The sequence below is a fragment of the Lasioglossum baleicum genome, chromosome 11, assembly GCF_051020765.1.
Source record: "Lasioglossum baleicum chromosome 11, iyLasBale1, whole genome shotgun sequence".
Taxonomy (NCBI): Eukaryota; Metazoa; Arthropoda; class Insecta; order Hymenoptera; family Halictidae; genus Lasioglossum; species Lasioglossum baleicum.
Window position 1 is genome coordinate 678,741 of NC_134939.1, and position 17,715 is coordinate 696,455.

A 17,715-nucleotide genomic window follows, 5' to 3' on the forward strand; every position below is an offset into this window, starting at 1 on the left:
GTTGGGCAGTATTTAAATACATACATATATATATATACATATATCTATACATATATATATATATATATTTCGTTATTCGAACGTTCGAATACAAAAGTATCTTTTATTCGAAAATTATTTAAATACTTTTGTATTCGCCGAGAAGTTATTCGAAGCTTCGAATACAATTTCCATTTAATATTTGTATTTAATTTTCGAAGACGAGTACATCCACGAATACTTTCGGCCAGCTCGAGGCTACAATGAACATGACCGAGGCCTGAGTGTCGAGCTCCGAAGCCTGAGCCCAGAATACAATAGTAGTGCAATAAACACGGCCGAACAATCTCCCGGCCAGCCAGCTAGCTCGGTATGAAACCGCTAAGGAGTGAATGCTGAACTTGTTTATTTTCCGTGATGCCCTCACAAAAGTGACACGTTCTTCCGATTAAGAAAAGCCTAAACTCGATAGAATTAGGATTGTTTCTATAGAGTGGTTTTATTCGTAAAAGTATCCTCGAAATTTTTATTTAAATACATTTTCAGCCCATCACCTGCGCTAAAGGGCGACGAAGCCTGGCGAAGCGACGAGGGCCTGGGGCGCCTTGGCGAAGTGGTGCAATAAACACGGCCGGGTAATTCCCCGGCCAGCCAGGTAGCTCGGCATGGAGCCGCTAACAAGTGAATGCTGAACTTGTTTCACACATTTCACACGCTTGTAGCGTGTATCCCCGGCTCGACGCCCGGCCTTCGGGCGCTCTCCAGGACCCCCAGGCCATGCGAGGATGGCCATCCTGTCGCTCGTTACAAGTTGGTCTCAAGTAGAGTAGATTCGAAGGAGGCAGAGGGCGCCCTTCCTTCGAGGATAGTTAATGACAGGGTCACCGGTTTGCAATGCGCGTGCAGATCACGGGTACCCCAGAAGCTTTAGGGACAATTATGGAGGCATACCCCGTCTCGTCGTCTGCTCTTCGGACGCTGTGCCGCTCCGGCCTGACGGCTGGCCCTCTCCGCTTCCTCACGAACCTAATCCAAACAATCTCCAAATCAGTGAGATCTTAGCGTTTCGACAAGTTCAACAAAAATTACATTTAATTAGATTATTTTTTAAGATACTGAGCAGAATGTATGCAATAAATTGTGACGTTGCAAATTTTGCTACGTCACTTCTCCGATAATTACGGTTACGATTCGAACGTACGAAAGGACCGGACCACCCTCTAACGGGACACGAGACAAAAACACAGGATTCGAGAGCGCTCCTCGAGGAGATTCCGCATTTACCATAGATCGTGTAATGACATCTGTAGCACGTGCCGAGAACGGCAAGTTGGAGGGCCGTATCAGAAGCCCCGGGCATGGGTAACAATTACTTGAAACGACAGCACACCGGCAGCCAATCCGGAGGCAACGACGCCGCCTCATCCCGCCTAAAGGTCTTTGGCGTGGGTGGTGCGATCGCAGCCAGGGTAGGACGAGCCTCCACCGGTCGAGGAAGCGACGGGATTTTATATTTCGCGTTACGGTCTGGGGCCCAAGGATTATCGTAGGGACGATCCTGCGAGTTAAGATGACGCGCGCGGGTGACGCACCATTGAGGGAAATTCGGTTAGGTGGTCGGGTGAGGGGAACAAGGATCGATCCGCCGAGCTGCCAAAAGCCGATAGATCACTGTCGCGCTGGCTCCCGTAGCTGCTCCCGCTGTCACTCTCGTCTTCGCGAATTTCTAGTTAACGCCGTAGTATTGCATGCGAAAAGTGCCCGTTAGAGGTTCCCGTCTGGGATATCAGATCAAGGTCCACGAGCCAAACAGCTGTAGGAAGACCCCTCTTCGGGAATAGATCCAGCAGGGAAAAAACGGTAAGTCGCCCAGTGATCCATTTGGCAGTTCGATTGCAAGGTGTCTCGACCTTTGTCTCGCGAGGAAAACTCTTCTCGTTCGGTCCTAGAATGTTCGAGCGTGCCGATGCGCAGGGCGCCTCTTGCTCGTACTGTGGGCACTTTGAGAATATTTTGAGACTGTTTCCCTTGGTATTGCGTATTAGGAAGTTTCCTCGGGGGAGTCGCGTTTCGTGAGAATAATCTCTCCGCCTAATTTCGTGAAGTCTCGAATCCTGTGTCGCGCCGACTATCGAAGCGCGTTCGCCGAAGTTCGGATGAGTAATCGTTATCGTATGAAGAGTGTCGTGGGAAGAGTATCGAATTCAGTTCGACACGATAGTTCGCGTGAATGGATGGGATGAACCCAGCAAGGTGAAGCGGAGAAAGTTATTGCATACTTTTCGAAAATGCTGGGAAAAGCTGAGAGAAACTATTGCGGTACAAGAAGGGAACTTTTGGCGACCATGAAGTCCATAGAAAATTTTCACCACTATCTTTATGGCCGGAAATTTCTGGATGGACCGATCATACTGCGTTAAAATGGCTACTGTTGTTCAAGAATCTAGAAAGGCAAATGGCTCGCTGGATAGAAAGGCTGCAACAGTACGATTTTGAAATTAAACATCGGGAAGGAAAATTGCATGTCAACGCAGACAGTCTGTCGAGAAGACCATGCGAAATTTCGCAATTTAAATATTGCCTTCGCCTTGAGGAGAAGAAGGCACGCGAAGAAATGTTCAGTAAGGATGAGCACGTGTTGAGGACGATCTGCGAAGTTGCCGGTTCGCGGAATGGAGGAAAGCGGAAGATGAAGAAATAAATTTCATTTTACAAAGGAGGATCGAACGGAATAAGCCAAACTGGCAGGAAGTCTCCTGCTTTTCACCCGTAACGAAATTTTTCTGGAGTCTCTGGGATTCTCTTGCAGTGGGAATCTGCGCACGCGAAAGAAGCAGTCTAGTTAAGCTTCTAGAAGAAGCGTTGCGAGAATGTCATAATGCTTCATGGGGACGGCACTTTGGAATTTGCAAAACGCTTGCTATGGTTCGACAAAGGTTTTTCTGACCTGATCATCGTCAGGATGTTGAGGGATGGTGCCGTCGTTGCGATAGCTGCGTGGCAAAGAAAGGTCCAAGGGAGAGAGAAAGAGGCGCCCTAAAGGTTTACAATGTCGGAGTCCCTTTTGAAAGAATTGCACTCGACATTGTTACGTTCCGAACATAATTATCTTATTGCTTTCTCTTTCCATCGGCTGTGCGGCGGTTTGATAATGCGTTAGCATTGTGGGAATTCCCTAATCAATCGCAGCACGGTCTTTGATGTGTTTAAAATATTAATTCTTCTAGTAACGCGAGTAATGTATATATAGGTAATGCATACTCTCCTTGGAATCAACGTCGTTCGTATGTAGATGTAAGCTACAACCCAAAGATGGGATTGTTGAAGCCAAGTTGTTATTATCATTAAAACAAAGAAATGTCGACAAGCATGTAATCGTAGTGATGTGCGAGAGGGGACAATTGTTTGGAAGCTATTTATAGAAGCATGGTAGCAACGTTCGTCGTTGTGGGTATTCCCTAGCTACACATGTTTCTCCTTTACAAGGTCCTTCGAATACTCTCTCTCTCTCTCGCACACCGCTCGGTGACAGCAGCGGCGTGTACAGTCACGGGTAGCGGCACAGCCGTGCGTGAGATTCGGAACTCGAAGGCAAACGGTCGTTTCCGAATTCTTAAATCTGATTGGTTAATGCGCGCAGCGTAATAGGAAGGGACTCGGGACAGGCACTCTCGCCTTCCGTGAGACGGCGGTCTCGAGTCACTCTTCGACGTACAATCGCGAGGTGCGTGTCGTTTTGTCCGTAATCCAAATCCGTTAGAGTTGTTCAGAACAAAGGAAAAGCGTTTCCTCCCTGTTCAAGCAAAGGCGCTGTTTGTGTTAAACGTTTTATAATTATTCTTTCTTTGCCCAGGTCATCCTGGTATAGTTAATTAGAAAGTCGTATTCTTAATTCGTATTAGAATCGTTCTGTTTAATATCGGTATTTCGCACGCGGGATTGTAACGGTTTCCGCCATCTTGTCTTTGTTTAACCGTGCGTGTGTTTCAGTTTCTTTACAGGTGTCTTCCAGCAGTATTAATAGTATAATAAATTGAACACAGGCTACGTATCTCGTTCAAAGTAATATATTATTTGTAGTGTTCGAGTGGTGAGTTGCACAGAGTATTATATTATCATTGATCTCATTGAATGTCAAATATCACATGTGCGAATAATATCCAGTAGTCATTTCCGACTGTGGGTTTTCCCCCTCACTGGTATATTATATTATTCAAATCGTTGAATGTCGAGATTCACATGTGCATATAGTTTCCAGTAGTCCTTAACAGACTGTGGGTTTTCCCTCACTGGAATATTATATGTAAACCGTTGTACTCGCGATACGAACACACGTGTTCTTTTGTTAACTCATGATCATTCTTTTGATCTAATACATCATTGAGATCTTTCTTTTGATATAATATATTTATGTTTATACCAGTTAACCTCTAAGATTCATTGTGTCTCTTACCTTCTCTTCCTGTCCAATAAACAATTAGGTGAAACTGCCCATTAGGGAGTAGAGTCATTCCGGACCCAAATAATAAATATAATTATTTCTGGCATTGCCTACGGGAATCCGCGTGTATCTCAATCGGACTTTCGTCAGAGTGAAATACACGTAGGCAATTCGTAACAACATTGTGGGGCCTTTGCCAAAATCTACGACCGGAAACAAATATCCCTTGCCGTCGTAGATTATTTTTCAAAGTGGCCGAAAGTGATTCCGCTTCCAAATCAAAGAGCAACGACCATAGCCAAGAGCCTTTTAACGGATGTAATAAGTCGTCATGGTGTGCCGTTGGAACTGCATTCAGATCAAAGTCGGAATTTCGAGTCGAATGTCTTCAAGGAGTTGATGAGGATGCGAAATTAATTTTTCGAATAATTCGCTCTCCTAAGGCAAAACCGCAGGTTGTTCACGTGAATCGGCTTGCACGTTACAGTGCTTGAACGTACGAGGCATACGAAGGAAATTTGGACACTTTTCGCCCACGAAGAGGACGCTTTATCGAAAGAAGGCGAGGGTGTAACTCTGCTCCGGCACCTCGAGCAGTTCCCATTTGTGGAAGAGACAGTTCTAGGAATTCGGGAGGAGGAAGTGATATCCTCGCGAGGATACGTCCTCAGGAGAGTACCCCCCTTCTCATATTACCGCGGATGGATATCTGCGGTGATTGGAGGTGCATCCTGGGGAGGGTTCGATGGTCGCCCGGAGGAGGAAGCACCCGGGGAAGCACATCAACAAAGAAGCACTCAAGGAACAAGAGTGAAGAGGAAGGGCGAGAAGTGGGCGAAGTAGCCTTTCTGAATGATTAAGAAAAATACCTCGTATCAACGTCCTGCTCAGGGTTTTTGGGTGGTTTTTCTCCTGAAACAGAGGGCTCATGTCGGGACGTTTATTGTCTGATTAAGGCCACCGGGGTATAGAATATATGTTTTTGTTTACCGACTTATCAGGCAGAGGTTGACATGTCAAGGAGCTGTCATTCTGACGTGAGGAGGTTAGCAGCTACATACTGAATATGCAGACTGGCAAGAGTCGTGAAGGTTGAAACGTCAGCACTAGTCGCGGTCGGGACGCCCGCTTTTTTCGAGGGGGGAGCAGTGTTACGACGGCTTGAGATGAAGTTGCCTCCCCCTGTGATATTCTGAAGATATCGCAGAGATCAAGAGAAGTCGTCTGCGATCGATATTGTGGTATCCGGACAACGAGATTATTCTTGACAAGAAGAAAGACGACACATCCTCTCAAGTCGTTGAAGTGAGAGCATGCACCATCCATTGCACCGTCCTTAGACACTGTCCGTGTGATAGTGAATAAAGAAGTGTTATTGTTCTGTGTTTATAATTGCAATGTGTATTCCGGCAAGACGGGGCCATAGCCTCCGCAACAATACAGTCGAGAACATAAAATGAGTAACATGAATGTAAAAAGTTCTACAGTTTTATTCGGACTAAGACGTTATCTAATTTGATGAGAGTTCCGTCTTACCTTCATCTCCACTTGGCAAAAGTATCAATTGACCATCTTCACGTCGCCAGGTAATGGTAGGTTCTGGTGATCCTGTTGCTGCACAACGCAATGTTACATTGCTACCTTCTTGTACTACCATGTCTGTACTTGTTTGGTAATCCAAAATATCCGGTGGAACTATTAAAGATAAACAGAAGTAAATAAATATGTTATAAAACATTATAACAAAATCTGTTATGCAACTTAGAATGCTATTTGTTATATTAGAATATATTGAATTATATTAATTTTTTCTGTTAATTAAAATTGAAGTATTATTAATGAATAATGAGGTGTAAAATGTTTTGTAAGGCGCTGCTACGAGGTGTTTTTTCTTAATCCTCTAATGACGCTATTCCACCACTTCCTCTTGACCTTCTATCATGAATTCTTACTTCTTCATTCTTATTCACCGATGTCTCCTCGAACAAACAAACACCGAAATTCTCTTTCGGGTACACCACCAAAAACTAAATGCCACGGGTACGCGAACCCTTTAGCGAAGGTTTCCTCACTGCTTTATTTCTTCAAACTTATCTACACGTAATTACCGAACCGTATTACCTATTTCCTCTCTCGCGTTTTACCATATTTAACCTAATTATTCTAACTATTACTAATATGTACAGTATTCTTCGCCCGGAGTCCACTGATCCGTGCGACTCTCGCCCGGAAAGTTCCCGAACACCGCTAAACTTGTGTTTTTCGAAGGTGCCACTCGGTGGGCTGTCCCCTCGGACGCCTATTAAATTTTTATTTGTCCATGAACTTTCTGAACGACCTAATTAGGTAGTTCAGAAAGTCTTTGGACTCAAAAATAAAAAAAATATTTTTTGATTTTCCAAAAGAAATTCCTTCTCCTAATCGCTGTCACTCCTCACTAGGGTCTCGCCCTCAGAAGGGCGTCACCAAATTCCCGATTCTTCTCCGGGTCCACAAACCTTCCGGCCGACGCTCGCACGAAAAGTCCGTGGAGAGATTCCCGCGCAACTCTTATACAGAAAGTCCACGGACCTTCTAAGCGAGACTCGCTCGAAAAGTTTGCGGACAGTCTCGACAATTTATCTTCCTACGCCGAGCGCGATTTCGCCAGCACAAAATGGCCGCCGCCAACGATCACGTGTTCGTTTAACTAACCGCGGGTATTCGCAGGCCCTATACCGCTTCTAGATAGTAAGGTAAGTATTTAATTAATTAATCAAGGTAAGTATTTAATCAATTAATTATTCCCCTAAACTAGCAATTCACAGGTTTTCCCCGGCGAGCACGAAGACCGCACCGAGGAAGAGGACGATAAACACCGAACAGCACTATTTGTATACCTAACACCTATTTTAAGATAAACCCGACACCGATAGAAGTGTAATACACTATTTGTATAATTATACAACTATAAAACTAATAAACACTACTCTAGAGTAACTCGTAGGGGAATCAGCACGCTTTCGTACTACGGCAAGATGGCCGAGTCTTGAAAATACGTTATTAGAAACACCTCGACTCCTCCTAATAGCAATTCGATACGAACTAGGTACGCGAACCCATCCCGCTTGTATTAAAGAACGAGAGAAAAAAAGATAATTTTTGTATACATTGTTACGTCGTTTTGCTAAATTTTCGAAAAGATGTTAACGCGAACTCTAGCGACACCGAGATTTTATAGGCGGAAGGCCGGGCCACGCTCGGCCGCACGATCCGTGGTCCACTCGGGACAAAACAACGTACGCAGACTCAAGGTTTCGTCGAACAGTTAAAAAATTTGGGCGCCAGACACCTCAGTGTATCACGCGAAACAACCCGATTTCATCTTTACGTTACGCTAATAAAAATCCCGAGTCTACGACGTGCTAGCTAAGCCCTGAATAGCGGTCGAATGGTTTCCAGGGTCTACGCCGGGAGAACACGTGGCATTCCCCGCGGTGGGAAGGTTTCGCACAAGAAATGAACTACGTATTTCGGCTAGAAATTCGTTTATTACACGACGATAGTCGGCTGCCGAGGGACTCGGCAGCGAATACAAATCTAGCCGGCGCCTCACAATAAATTCCGCGAAAGATGATGCTCGCACGCGCTTTGTCTCCCGTACTATCTTTCTTCGCGTTGAATCCAGCAGCGACAAGATCTTCGCGATGCGGAAGGCCCAAAGTCCGCATTCCGACCGAACTCAGATGGACTACGCAACTCTCCTTCGACTTGCGTCATTCGAACTAAATTTACGGACACGAATCGAGCACACTACGGCCTCACACCATGGAACGAGTGCAGGTTGAATTGGATTAACGTCGGCAGCGATATAATCTCGAATCCGCGACCTCGCGTTTATACCGGCGTCGTACAACCGCCACGAGGCGGCCACGCGGCCCCCGCTATCCGGCCGGATTCGAATCACTCAAAACGATATCCTTCACAATCGGAAGGATTCGTATTCTCGCAATACTATTGCCCACAAATATCGACAGCCTATTCTGTCATTAATCCTCGCGACGCGAATGCCTAACCTCTCGACGTGCTACCCGAGCCCCAACGCGATATTTCATAATAAATTATTAACGAAAGCCTGATCGGCGCTTACCACAGGTAATATCGGCAGGGGATGACCGGCAGCGAATCGAATTATCCCTCTGGATCCGCAGACGTAAATACTTAATTTATTAGCATTCGTTTAAGAGTGACTACTATTCTCAACGAGCTCTAATGACGCAGTGATCTTGCACGCTGTGGCCCGGGCACGCGGAAGCGGAGCGTCCCCTATTTTCTTATTCTTCTTCTCTCGCGCAACGTCTCGGCCTATCGCTAATTATAAATTTCGCGTTAACGAATCCTACGCGACGGCGGTCGGCTTCCGGCATCTCGCGACGTATTCGGCAGCGATGTCTTCCCATTGGCCGCTTCCTGATGAGACGATCGACGTCGGCCAATCCGGTTCCGGTACTGGCTTCATCCCGGATGAGGCGACGACAGGGTAGAGTGGATGATCGCCTTTGTACCGCATGCCCTCGTCGGCGCCTCTAGGTTGATAGTCCTGGGGTTTGTCGATCTCTCGCTGTCCTTGTTCGGGACCATGCCTTCTTCCATCCTGGAGGTGCTTGTTTTCGAGGATTCGTTGCTCTTGCGTCGAAAAGAAGAATTCTGGATCCCGTCTGGGACCCCGATACGGTCCTGCAATCTTTCGTCGCGCAAATTGGCGCGACATTCAAAACATTAGAAATCGGCTCCTAGGTCACACACGTGCCCAGGGAGAGCGCTCGCAGCGGCCCTTATCGTGTTGCTTGACCAGAGGGTGGCCCGGTCTTCCGCTAGAGAGGTTAGAGTGACGCAGGCAATGCTGCCACGTCACAACATATATATTATATATATATTATTATATAAAAACAGCGTGAGAGAAATTCAATATGAATGACTGTAAAAAACTGTTAGTACACCTCTTCCGAGCAAATTAAACCATTTTTAGCATTAAATTCAGATGAAATAATTATTTTGTAACGGTTCTGCTCCCGACGGATATGTCGCCGCGACGTCGTACTCTCTCGTGCTGCGATAGCTCGTCGTGCCAGGGTCGTGAATCGGCGAGAGAATCGACGGAAGCTGAAATTGGACGAAGTGCGCGGGGCGTGAAATAACGACAGCGGACTTATGTATTTTCGGGCTCACTATACGCACGTTCGCGAGCTAGGTGTGCGTACAAGTCGTGTTACCGGACCGTGCTTCTACTGGTGTTTACTACGTGAACATTTGTCGCGGCGCGACGCGGTCGCGTGCACCTGGTGAAAGATTTCGACGGTTGGGTTCGGAAGGAACGGTTCAGGAAACCCGGCCACGAGTTGGGAAACTCCTCGTGGCGGTTCTACGGCAAATGTAGAGGATGCTGCCCCTACATTTAATCGTCTCCGGATGCTGTCGGAGTTCTCGGGATGCTGCCCGAGACGGGTGTTCGGGATGCTGCCCGAACGACAGAGAAGGATGCTGCCCTCTCTGTTTGGCGTGCTTGCTGTCACGCCGGTAGGAAACGCCGGTGTCGAGGAGGCCGATGCTGCGGACAGCTCGACGACGAGCGTGGGAAAATAGGAAAGTACCAGTAACACTTACCAATACTTTGGGATGTGCCCAGGATGCTGCCCAGGCTGGAAAAGAGGCCCGTGCCTCGTTTGCATCGCCTTTTATAGGCGAGGATTAGTGGTGGGGGAATGGTGTGTAGGAAACGGATGTGTGACGTCGAGTTTCCGTCTTCCTCAAGATGGCGGAACCTCGGCGTCCGTTTCCCGCCGAATATGGCTTGGAGCGCGGGACCGCGCATCGTAGCGCGTCGTATACCGACGGCGCGTTCGGTGATCTTCGGCGTCGCTCGGTTATGTTCGGCGTGTGTCTCCTAGTGACAGGCCTGCACCGTACAGGTCTGTTACACCCCCCTCCCCCATCGGAACAGCGAACGTGCGTGAGCGAGCACCCTTTTATTGGAGAAAAACAAGAGAGAACACAGAATACAGAAGATGGTTGTGTCGTGACATCGTGTACGCATCTGAAACGCAGGGAATGGAGCGGGGGTTGTGAATAAGACAACACACGGAATTGGTTTCCACACAGACAAACGTAGTTGGTTATATTCACACATAGTTAAGCAAAATTTCAACACCATTACATTTATAGCCTGGTTAGACTGGTTCCCGTCGTCGTGCCGGCGGTTGTCGGCGAAGAGAGAAAAAAAACAAACCGCAACTGAGTGATTATTCGCGGGTCACCACCTAACTATTAATGATGCGAGGAAAAACGGAACTCGCGTTGCAGAGCGCTGCCGAGGGAAAAAAAAATGAAAGAGCTTCTGGCGCTACTGTTTGGTCAGCCCGCGGTAGCTGCCGCGGTGCGTGACACAATGTATAAAAAATATGAAGTATGAGAGGAACGACTACCGTTTATGAACCTCCCCGGCGCGGGGGTTCGTGTTCATCTATGGCCCTGCCGTGTCTCGGCGCTTACACCGGCGGAGGCGCCCATCTCGCTCGAACAGGAGCATCCAGCGCTCGGTGTCGAGCGACGCTCGGTACTCCCTTCTCGCCACGAACCGCGTGGGTACCTCCACGTGGCGGCCGGTCGGCAGCAGGTACCATGCGGTTGGGCAGGGCGCATGTACCCCCGTGTAGGTTATTGGGGCGGGTGCTCCCGGCGCCCTCCGCCATGGTGCTACCGGCTGGCCGTCGTTCCCTGGGCGCTCCTCGTCTGGCAGTTCGGGGTCCCTCGTCGCCGTTGCCCGTATGGGCCGGATTACCTCCTCTGGTCCCCCTCCTGTCCGGACTGCCGCTGGTGTCCGGGTAGTCGTTCGCCCCCGTGTCCGGCTGGGTCCCGGTGTTGCACTGGGCTGGTGTGGACGTCTTGTATCCCCGGTGCTGCGGGGATCGTGCGGTCTTTGCCCTGTGGGTGAGCGGGTCCGCTTCTCTCGCTCTCTTGACGCGGCGAGGGCCGATGGCCGTGGGTCGGTGGCCGCGTCGGCCGTGTCGGTGGTCTTTGGTTTCGGTGGCTCGAAGCCCCCCGGCTCGGAGAGTTCCGCCTGACTCCGCGTTGCCCCTTGTGTCTTGTGCCCTCGGTTCGGTCTCGGTGACATGGCCGCGTGGCGTCGCGCCCTGGAAGCTGACCGGCTCTTTTTCTCCGCCTTGGGCACCAGTGGCTCGTCGGGCCACCATTTGGCCGGTTCTGGGGTTTCGATCCGGTGGGGTTGGATCGCCGGCGGGTGGCCGATTTGCTCGCGGTGGTCGTCTATGGACAGCGTGGGTAGCTGCTCCGCCGGGGTGAGGGCACTGGTCGACGCCGTTGCCGGTTGCGTGCCGATCACCCTGACTGGCCTGGGGAACCACGTGACCGCCCGTATTTTGGGCGTACCCGTCGTCCGCCGGACGGTGGTCGTCCCTTCTCCTGGCTTCGTGGCGGCGCCCTGTCTCTGCGGGGTGACCACTGGCTGTGGTCGCGTGGGTTTCCTCGCGGCCACCTCCATCTTGCGCTCCGCCGCTGTCTGCGTGCGGACTGTGTGCCGAGCGCTGGGGCCCTCGGCCCCCTTTGTGCCCGTGCGTAGGCGTACCGCTTGGCGCACGGCTGATTCCGTCGTCGTGGTTGTCGTCGGCATCGGCATCGGCGTCGGCGTCGGCGTGCTGGTGGTTGGCGGGGTCCCTCTGGGGCCACCGGTGGCCGTAGCTGCGGTCACCGGTGGTCGCATGGCCCACTCCGGAATCGTTGGCGTGGGTGGTCGTCCTTCGGTGTTCGACGGCTCGTCGAACAGTTCGCACAGTTCGCCGTAGAAATCGTCCATCGTGGCGCGTGGTAACGGCTGCTGCGAATCTTTTCCTGGACCTGCTTGCCTGTGACATAGATTAATATTGTTCGTTATTTTCCGTGGGCGGCCGCGCCGGCGTGGTGGTGGGGCTGACTCTGGGCTGGTGTTCGCCGCCGACCCCTCCGTGGTGGCCCTTGCCGCGACCTCCTCGGGTTCCCCGGGGTCCGCGTCGCCCTTGGTATGGGGCTTTAGGTCTTGCACATGTATGTGTCGAGCCCACTTCCCTTTGGCGTCCCGGAGGTCGACTATGACCGGAGACACAATGCGTCCGACCGTGTACGGGCCGCTGTACTTCGGCGCGAGTTTCGCGGCGATGCCTGCCCCTTTGTCCGACAACGTATGCTCCCGCTTCCATACGCTCTCGCCGACCGTGGGTTTCCATTCGCGATGTCGCAAGTTGTAATATTTTTCCTGTCGGCCGAACGATTTGGCCAAGTGCAGTTTGGCCAGTTCCTGGGCCTCACGGAGGTTCTTCCACCTCTGTGCTGCCGGTTCGGTGTTGTCACCCGTCACGGGCTGTCCCGGTGGCCGCAGCTCTCTCCCCTGGTTGAGGTAGGCTGGGCTGTACCCTGTGGCCTCGTGCCGTGCGGTGTTCATGGCGAACCGTGCTTCGTCCAGCTGTTCGTCCCACTGCTCGTGGTGGGCTCCGGTGTATTGCGCCAGCATGGTCTTAACGACTTTGTTGGCCCTCTCGACCGGATTGCAGTGGGGAGAGTACGGCGGCGTGCGTCGATGTTGTGTCCCGGCGGCCTGCAGCATTGAGGTGAAGGGTTTGCCAATGAATTGACGCCCGTTGTCCGTAATGATGATTTCCGGAGCTCCGTGTCGAAGGATGACATCCTTCAGAATGGCCGCGGTGACGGCGGTGCTGGTGGCTTTTCGAAGTGGGGTGAGTTCCACCCACTTCGAAAAACGGTCAAGTGCGACGAGCAACCAAATGTGGCCTCGGCGTGAGCGTGGCAAGGGGCCCACGAGGTCGATTGAGACCGTGTGCCATGGCCGTGTCCCTGGGTTCGCATGTAGTTGTCCCGGGGGTTGTTGCTGTGACGTCTTATATTGTTGGCACTTCGTGCACCCTCGGACGTAGCGGGCCACCTCCCTGAACATTCCGGGCCAGTAGTACCTCTGCGCCAGTCGAACGATTGTTTTCGCTATGCCGAGGTGTCCGGCGGCGGGATCGTCATGGTTTTGGCGGAGGAGGGTTTCCTTCTCCCCTGCCGGCACACAGATCTTCCAGGCATTGCTGGACGTTGGCTCGTTGTAGTCGAGCTGGTGTAGCAGGTGCCGAAACAGTTTCCCCTCGCGTATCTGGTAATCGGGCACGGACGCGGGGTTCTGGTGGACTGCTTCGATTTTTTTCTGGTACCACGTGTCGGTGCGCTGTTTGGACTGGAGCAGATTTACCTCTGGTACTGGAATGTTTCTGGAGAGCGCATCGGCGACGTAGTTAAGTTTTCCTGGTCGATATTCGATATCGAAATCGTACTGCTGCAATTCGAGGGCCCATCTTGCGAGCCGTCCCGTTGGGTTGTCGATCTGTTGCAGCCAGCGGAGTGCCTGGTGGTCGGTTACGACAGTAAATTTGTAACCCTCGATGTATGGCTTCATCTTCCGGATGCCCCATACTACAGCGAGGCACTCTTTCTCCGTTGCGCTGTAGTTTCGTTCGGCCGAGCCGAGGGTGTGGCTCGCGTAGGCAATGACCCTTTCCTCATCGCCTGTGCCTTGTGTCAGGACCACCCCTAGCCCGTAATCGCTGGCGTCCGTTTGGAGCGTGAACCGCTCCGAGAAGTCTGGGCACGCCAGTATTGGAGCTGCGACGAGGTTCCGCTTCATTTCCTGGAAGGCCGTTTCCTCGGCCTCGGACCACCGCCATTTCGCGTTCTTCCGCGTAAGCTTGGTTAGTGGTTCCATCAACTCGGCAAAGTTTGGCACGAACCGGCGGTACCATGACGCCATCCCGTGGAATCGTCGTACGTCCCGGATGTTCTTGGGCGTGACGATTTTGGCGATCGCGTCTGTTTTCTCCGGATCGGTGCGTATTCCTCGTTGGTCTACCACGTGTCCCAGGTATCGGAGGCTGTCCACGCCGAATCGACATTTCTCTGGGTTCAGCCTGAGCCCGGCGGCCCGCAGGCGTTTGAAGACCTCACGCAGATGCTGCTGGTGGGCTTCAAATGTTGGGCTGACGATAATAATGTCGTCTAGGTAGGCGAAGGCGTAGGGTTCGAGTTCCGGTCCGATGATACGGTCTAGGAGTCGCTGGAACGTTGCTGGTGCCGAGTGCAAGCCAAACGGCATTACTTTAAACTGGAAGAGACCTTTGCCGGGCACCGTGAACGCCGTCAGAGGCCGACTGCTTTCCTCTAGTGGGACCTGCCAATATCCGTTCTTCAGGTCGAGCGTCGTTAGGAACTTGGCGCCGCGCAGCTTGTCAAGCGTTGCTTGTATGTGTGGCAGCGGGTACGCGTCCTTCTCCGATCGCTCGTTTAACTTCCTGAAGTCGACGCAAAACCGTGGCTTCCCGTCCTTTTTTTTCACGACGACGACGGGCGAGCTCCAGGGGCTGCTGGAGGACTCGATTACCCCGTCTCGTAACATGGTTTCAACCTCAGCGTCGATGACAGCCTGCATCGCCGGGTTTCGGGGGCGGTACCGTTGTTTGACCGGGGTCTCGTCCTTCAATTTAATACGGTGTTGCACGAGATTGGTACGGCCGGACACGGTGCTGAATAACTCCATTTCTGCGGCGACGAAACTGTCCAGTCGTTCGCGGTCGGCGGTGCTGGGGGGGCGTAAACCCTTTTCGGTCTCTGGGGACGGCTGTGCTTCGGCGATGTACGCCACGGGCCACGCGGCGATGTCGGCCGGGGGTTGTATATTGATTCCCAGGGCGGCTATTGTTTGTATGCCCAGTAGTACCTGCGGCCCCATCTTGGGCAGCACGGTAAATTCGTGTTCCCATTCATATCCCATGGTGACGAATGGGAGTCGTAACGTGCCGTTGGGTCGTGTATTCGATCCGTCCGCCATTCCGACCAGGCCGGTGGTTGCTTGGGGAACGATGCCCTGTTCCCGGGCCCATTCTTGCACGTCTTTGTTGACGCAAGATAGTTGTGCGCCTGTGTCGAGGAGGGCTTCTACCTGTCGGCCCAGGATTAGTATCGATAACCGCGGTCTGGGTGTAAAATTTATTACCGGGGCCTGCGATCGGTCTACTGCGACGGGCCCCTTGACCCGTTTCCCGACGTATTCCCGGTGTACGGGTTGCTTGGCGGGTGACACTCCCGTGTGAGCACTCCGTCGCGTCCGCACCGTGCACAAAATCGGCGGTATATGTTACGGCATTCGAACCGGTTGTGGCCCCGCTGTTTGCACCGCCAGCAATGCGTGATGGGGCTGTATCTATCGTTCGCGGCGGTTGCCAATTGCTGACCGGCGCTGCTTGTGGCCGCCACGTCCGGCGTGCGATGTTCCGGGCCGGCTTCGTAGGCGGTGGCCCGTGTAGGAGGCCGCTGCATTTTGTTTTTTCGCTCGAGGGCCCTCTCGATGCGTTGTACCTGGCCCAAGAGGTCATCCAGATCTTTGACGTGTGCCGGGTTGACGACGACGGTATGTTCTGGTAACATGTTTTCGTACACCGTCTCGAGGTAATCGGTGGTCGGTATGTCGGCCCGTCGCATCAACGTGATGAGAGCGTTCATATATTTTTGAAACGGCTCTCCGGGCTTCTGCACGCGTTCTCGGGCTTCCCGTTCCCGCTGCAGCTGTGTTTGTTCCGCGGCGAAGTTAGCTATGAACTTCTTTTTGAAGTCCGCCCACGTGTTGATCCCGTGTTTGCTATTACGGTACCAGACTTGCGCGTCTCCGCGCACGAGCTCGGTAATTCCCCGCAATAATTCCGCGTCGGAGAGGCAGTACGCCTCTTGTAACTCCGCGAGACGTTCCACGAATGCATGCGGGTCTTTCCCGTCCGTGGTACATGCCCATTTTCGCATGCGATCCATGTTTCTTCCGGGGTCGTCTGGCGACTCGACGGTGATGAACGTTTGCGCGGGTGGTTGTGCGGGCGGCCCGCTGGCCGCTGGTTTCGGGTCATCCATCCTGAACAATCGTTCGGGCAGACAGAACAGGTCTTCCGTCTGCTCACGGATACAGTTTTCCCAGTGTTGTCGGAGTTCCTCCGGTGTCCCGGTGATTGGTATACGTAGACGTCGCAGTTCGGTGAGGATTCGGTCCACTTGTATCCTGGTGACTCGTACTGGGTCCTGGGGCATGCCCTGTCGGCTGCACTGTGTCCTTGGTTTACGCGACGCGTTCGAATTTTGCCCGTGCGGTTGCAGTAACGCTGGGTGCCCCGAGATGGCGCGCACTCGCACTCGTGTTTATCGGCACTGTCACTGGCGATCGGTGCTAGGTGTCGCGGCACTGTCGCACTTGTCCGATATCACTGGTCACCCGATCGAACGCGAGATGTCGCGCGCGATGCATCACTTCCGGCCGGCGAGGTGTCCGCACGCTAACCTCGAAATTTTGCCACGTGGCCGTTATTCCGACGCGTGACTTTCGCACCAGGTCCCTGTTCGGGCGCCATGTAACGGTTCTGCTCCCGACGGATATGTCGCCGCGACGTCGTACTCTCTCGTGCTGCGATAGCTCGTCGTGCCAGGGTCGTGAATCGGCGAGAGAATCGACGGAAGCTGAAATTGGACGAAGTGCGCGGGGCGTGAAATAACGACAGCGGACTTATGTATTTTCGGGCTCACTATACGCACGTTCGCGAGCTAGGTGTGCGTACAAGTCGTGTTACCGGACCGTGCTTCTACTGGTGTTTACTACGTGAACATTTGTCGCGGCGCGACGCGGTCGCGTGCACCTGGTGAAAGATTTCGACGGTTGGGTTCGGAAGGAACGGTTCAGGAAACCCGGCCACGAGTTGGGAAACTCCTCGTGGCGGTTCTACGGCAAATGTAGAGGATGCTGCCCCTACATTTAATCGTCTCCGGATGCTGTCGGAGTTCTCGGGATGCTGCCCGAGACGGGTGTTCGGGATGCTGCCCGAACGACAGAGAAGGATGCTGCCCTCTCTGTTTGGCGTGCTTGCTGTCACGCCGGTAGGAAACGCCGGTGTCGAGGAGGCCGATGCTGCGGACAGCTCGACGACGAGCGTGGGAAAATAGGAAAGTACCAGTAACACTTACCAATACTTTGGGATGTGCCCAGGATGCTGCCCAGGCTGGAAAAGAGGCCCGTGCCTCGTTTGCATCGCCTTTTATAGGCGAGGATTAGTGGTGGGGGAATGGTGTGTAGGAAACGGATGTGTGACGTCGAGTTTCCGTCTTCCTCAAGATGGCGGAACCTCGGCGTCCGTTTCCCGCCGAATATGGCTTGGAGCGCGGGACCGCGCATCGTAGCGCGTCGT

The 17,715-nt window shown here is 52.2% G+C and overlaps 1 protein-coding gene across 4 annotated transcripts in view; it reads right to left on the reverse strand.

The window, feature by feature from the left end:
• The window catches only part of LOC143213737 (opioid-binding protein/cell adhesion molecule homolog), a 918,132-nt gene that overhangs the window by 323,558 nt on the left and 576,859 nt on the right, over positions 1–17,715 (reverse strand). For all 4 annotated transcript variants that reach the window (XM_076433869.1, XM_076433868.1, XM_076433867.1 and 1 more), the window contains one exon: positions 5,957–6,115. In XM_076433869.1, coding sequence (XP_076289984.1) covers positions 5,957–6,115 — 159 coding nt within the window. The remainder of the gene's footprint in view (positions 1–5,956; positions 6,116–17,715) is intronic.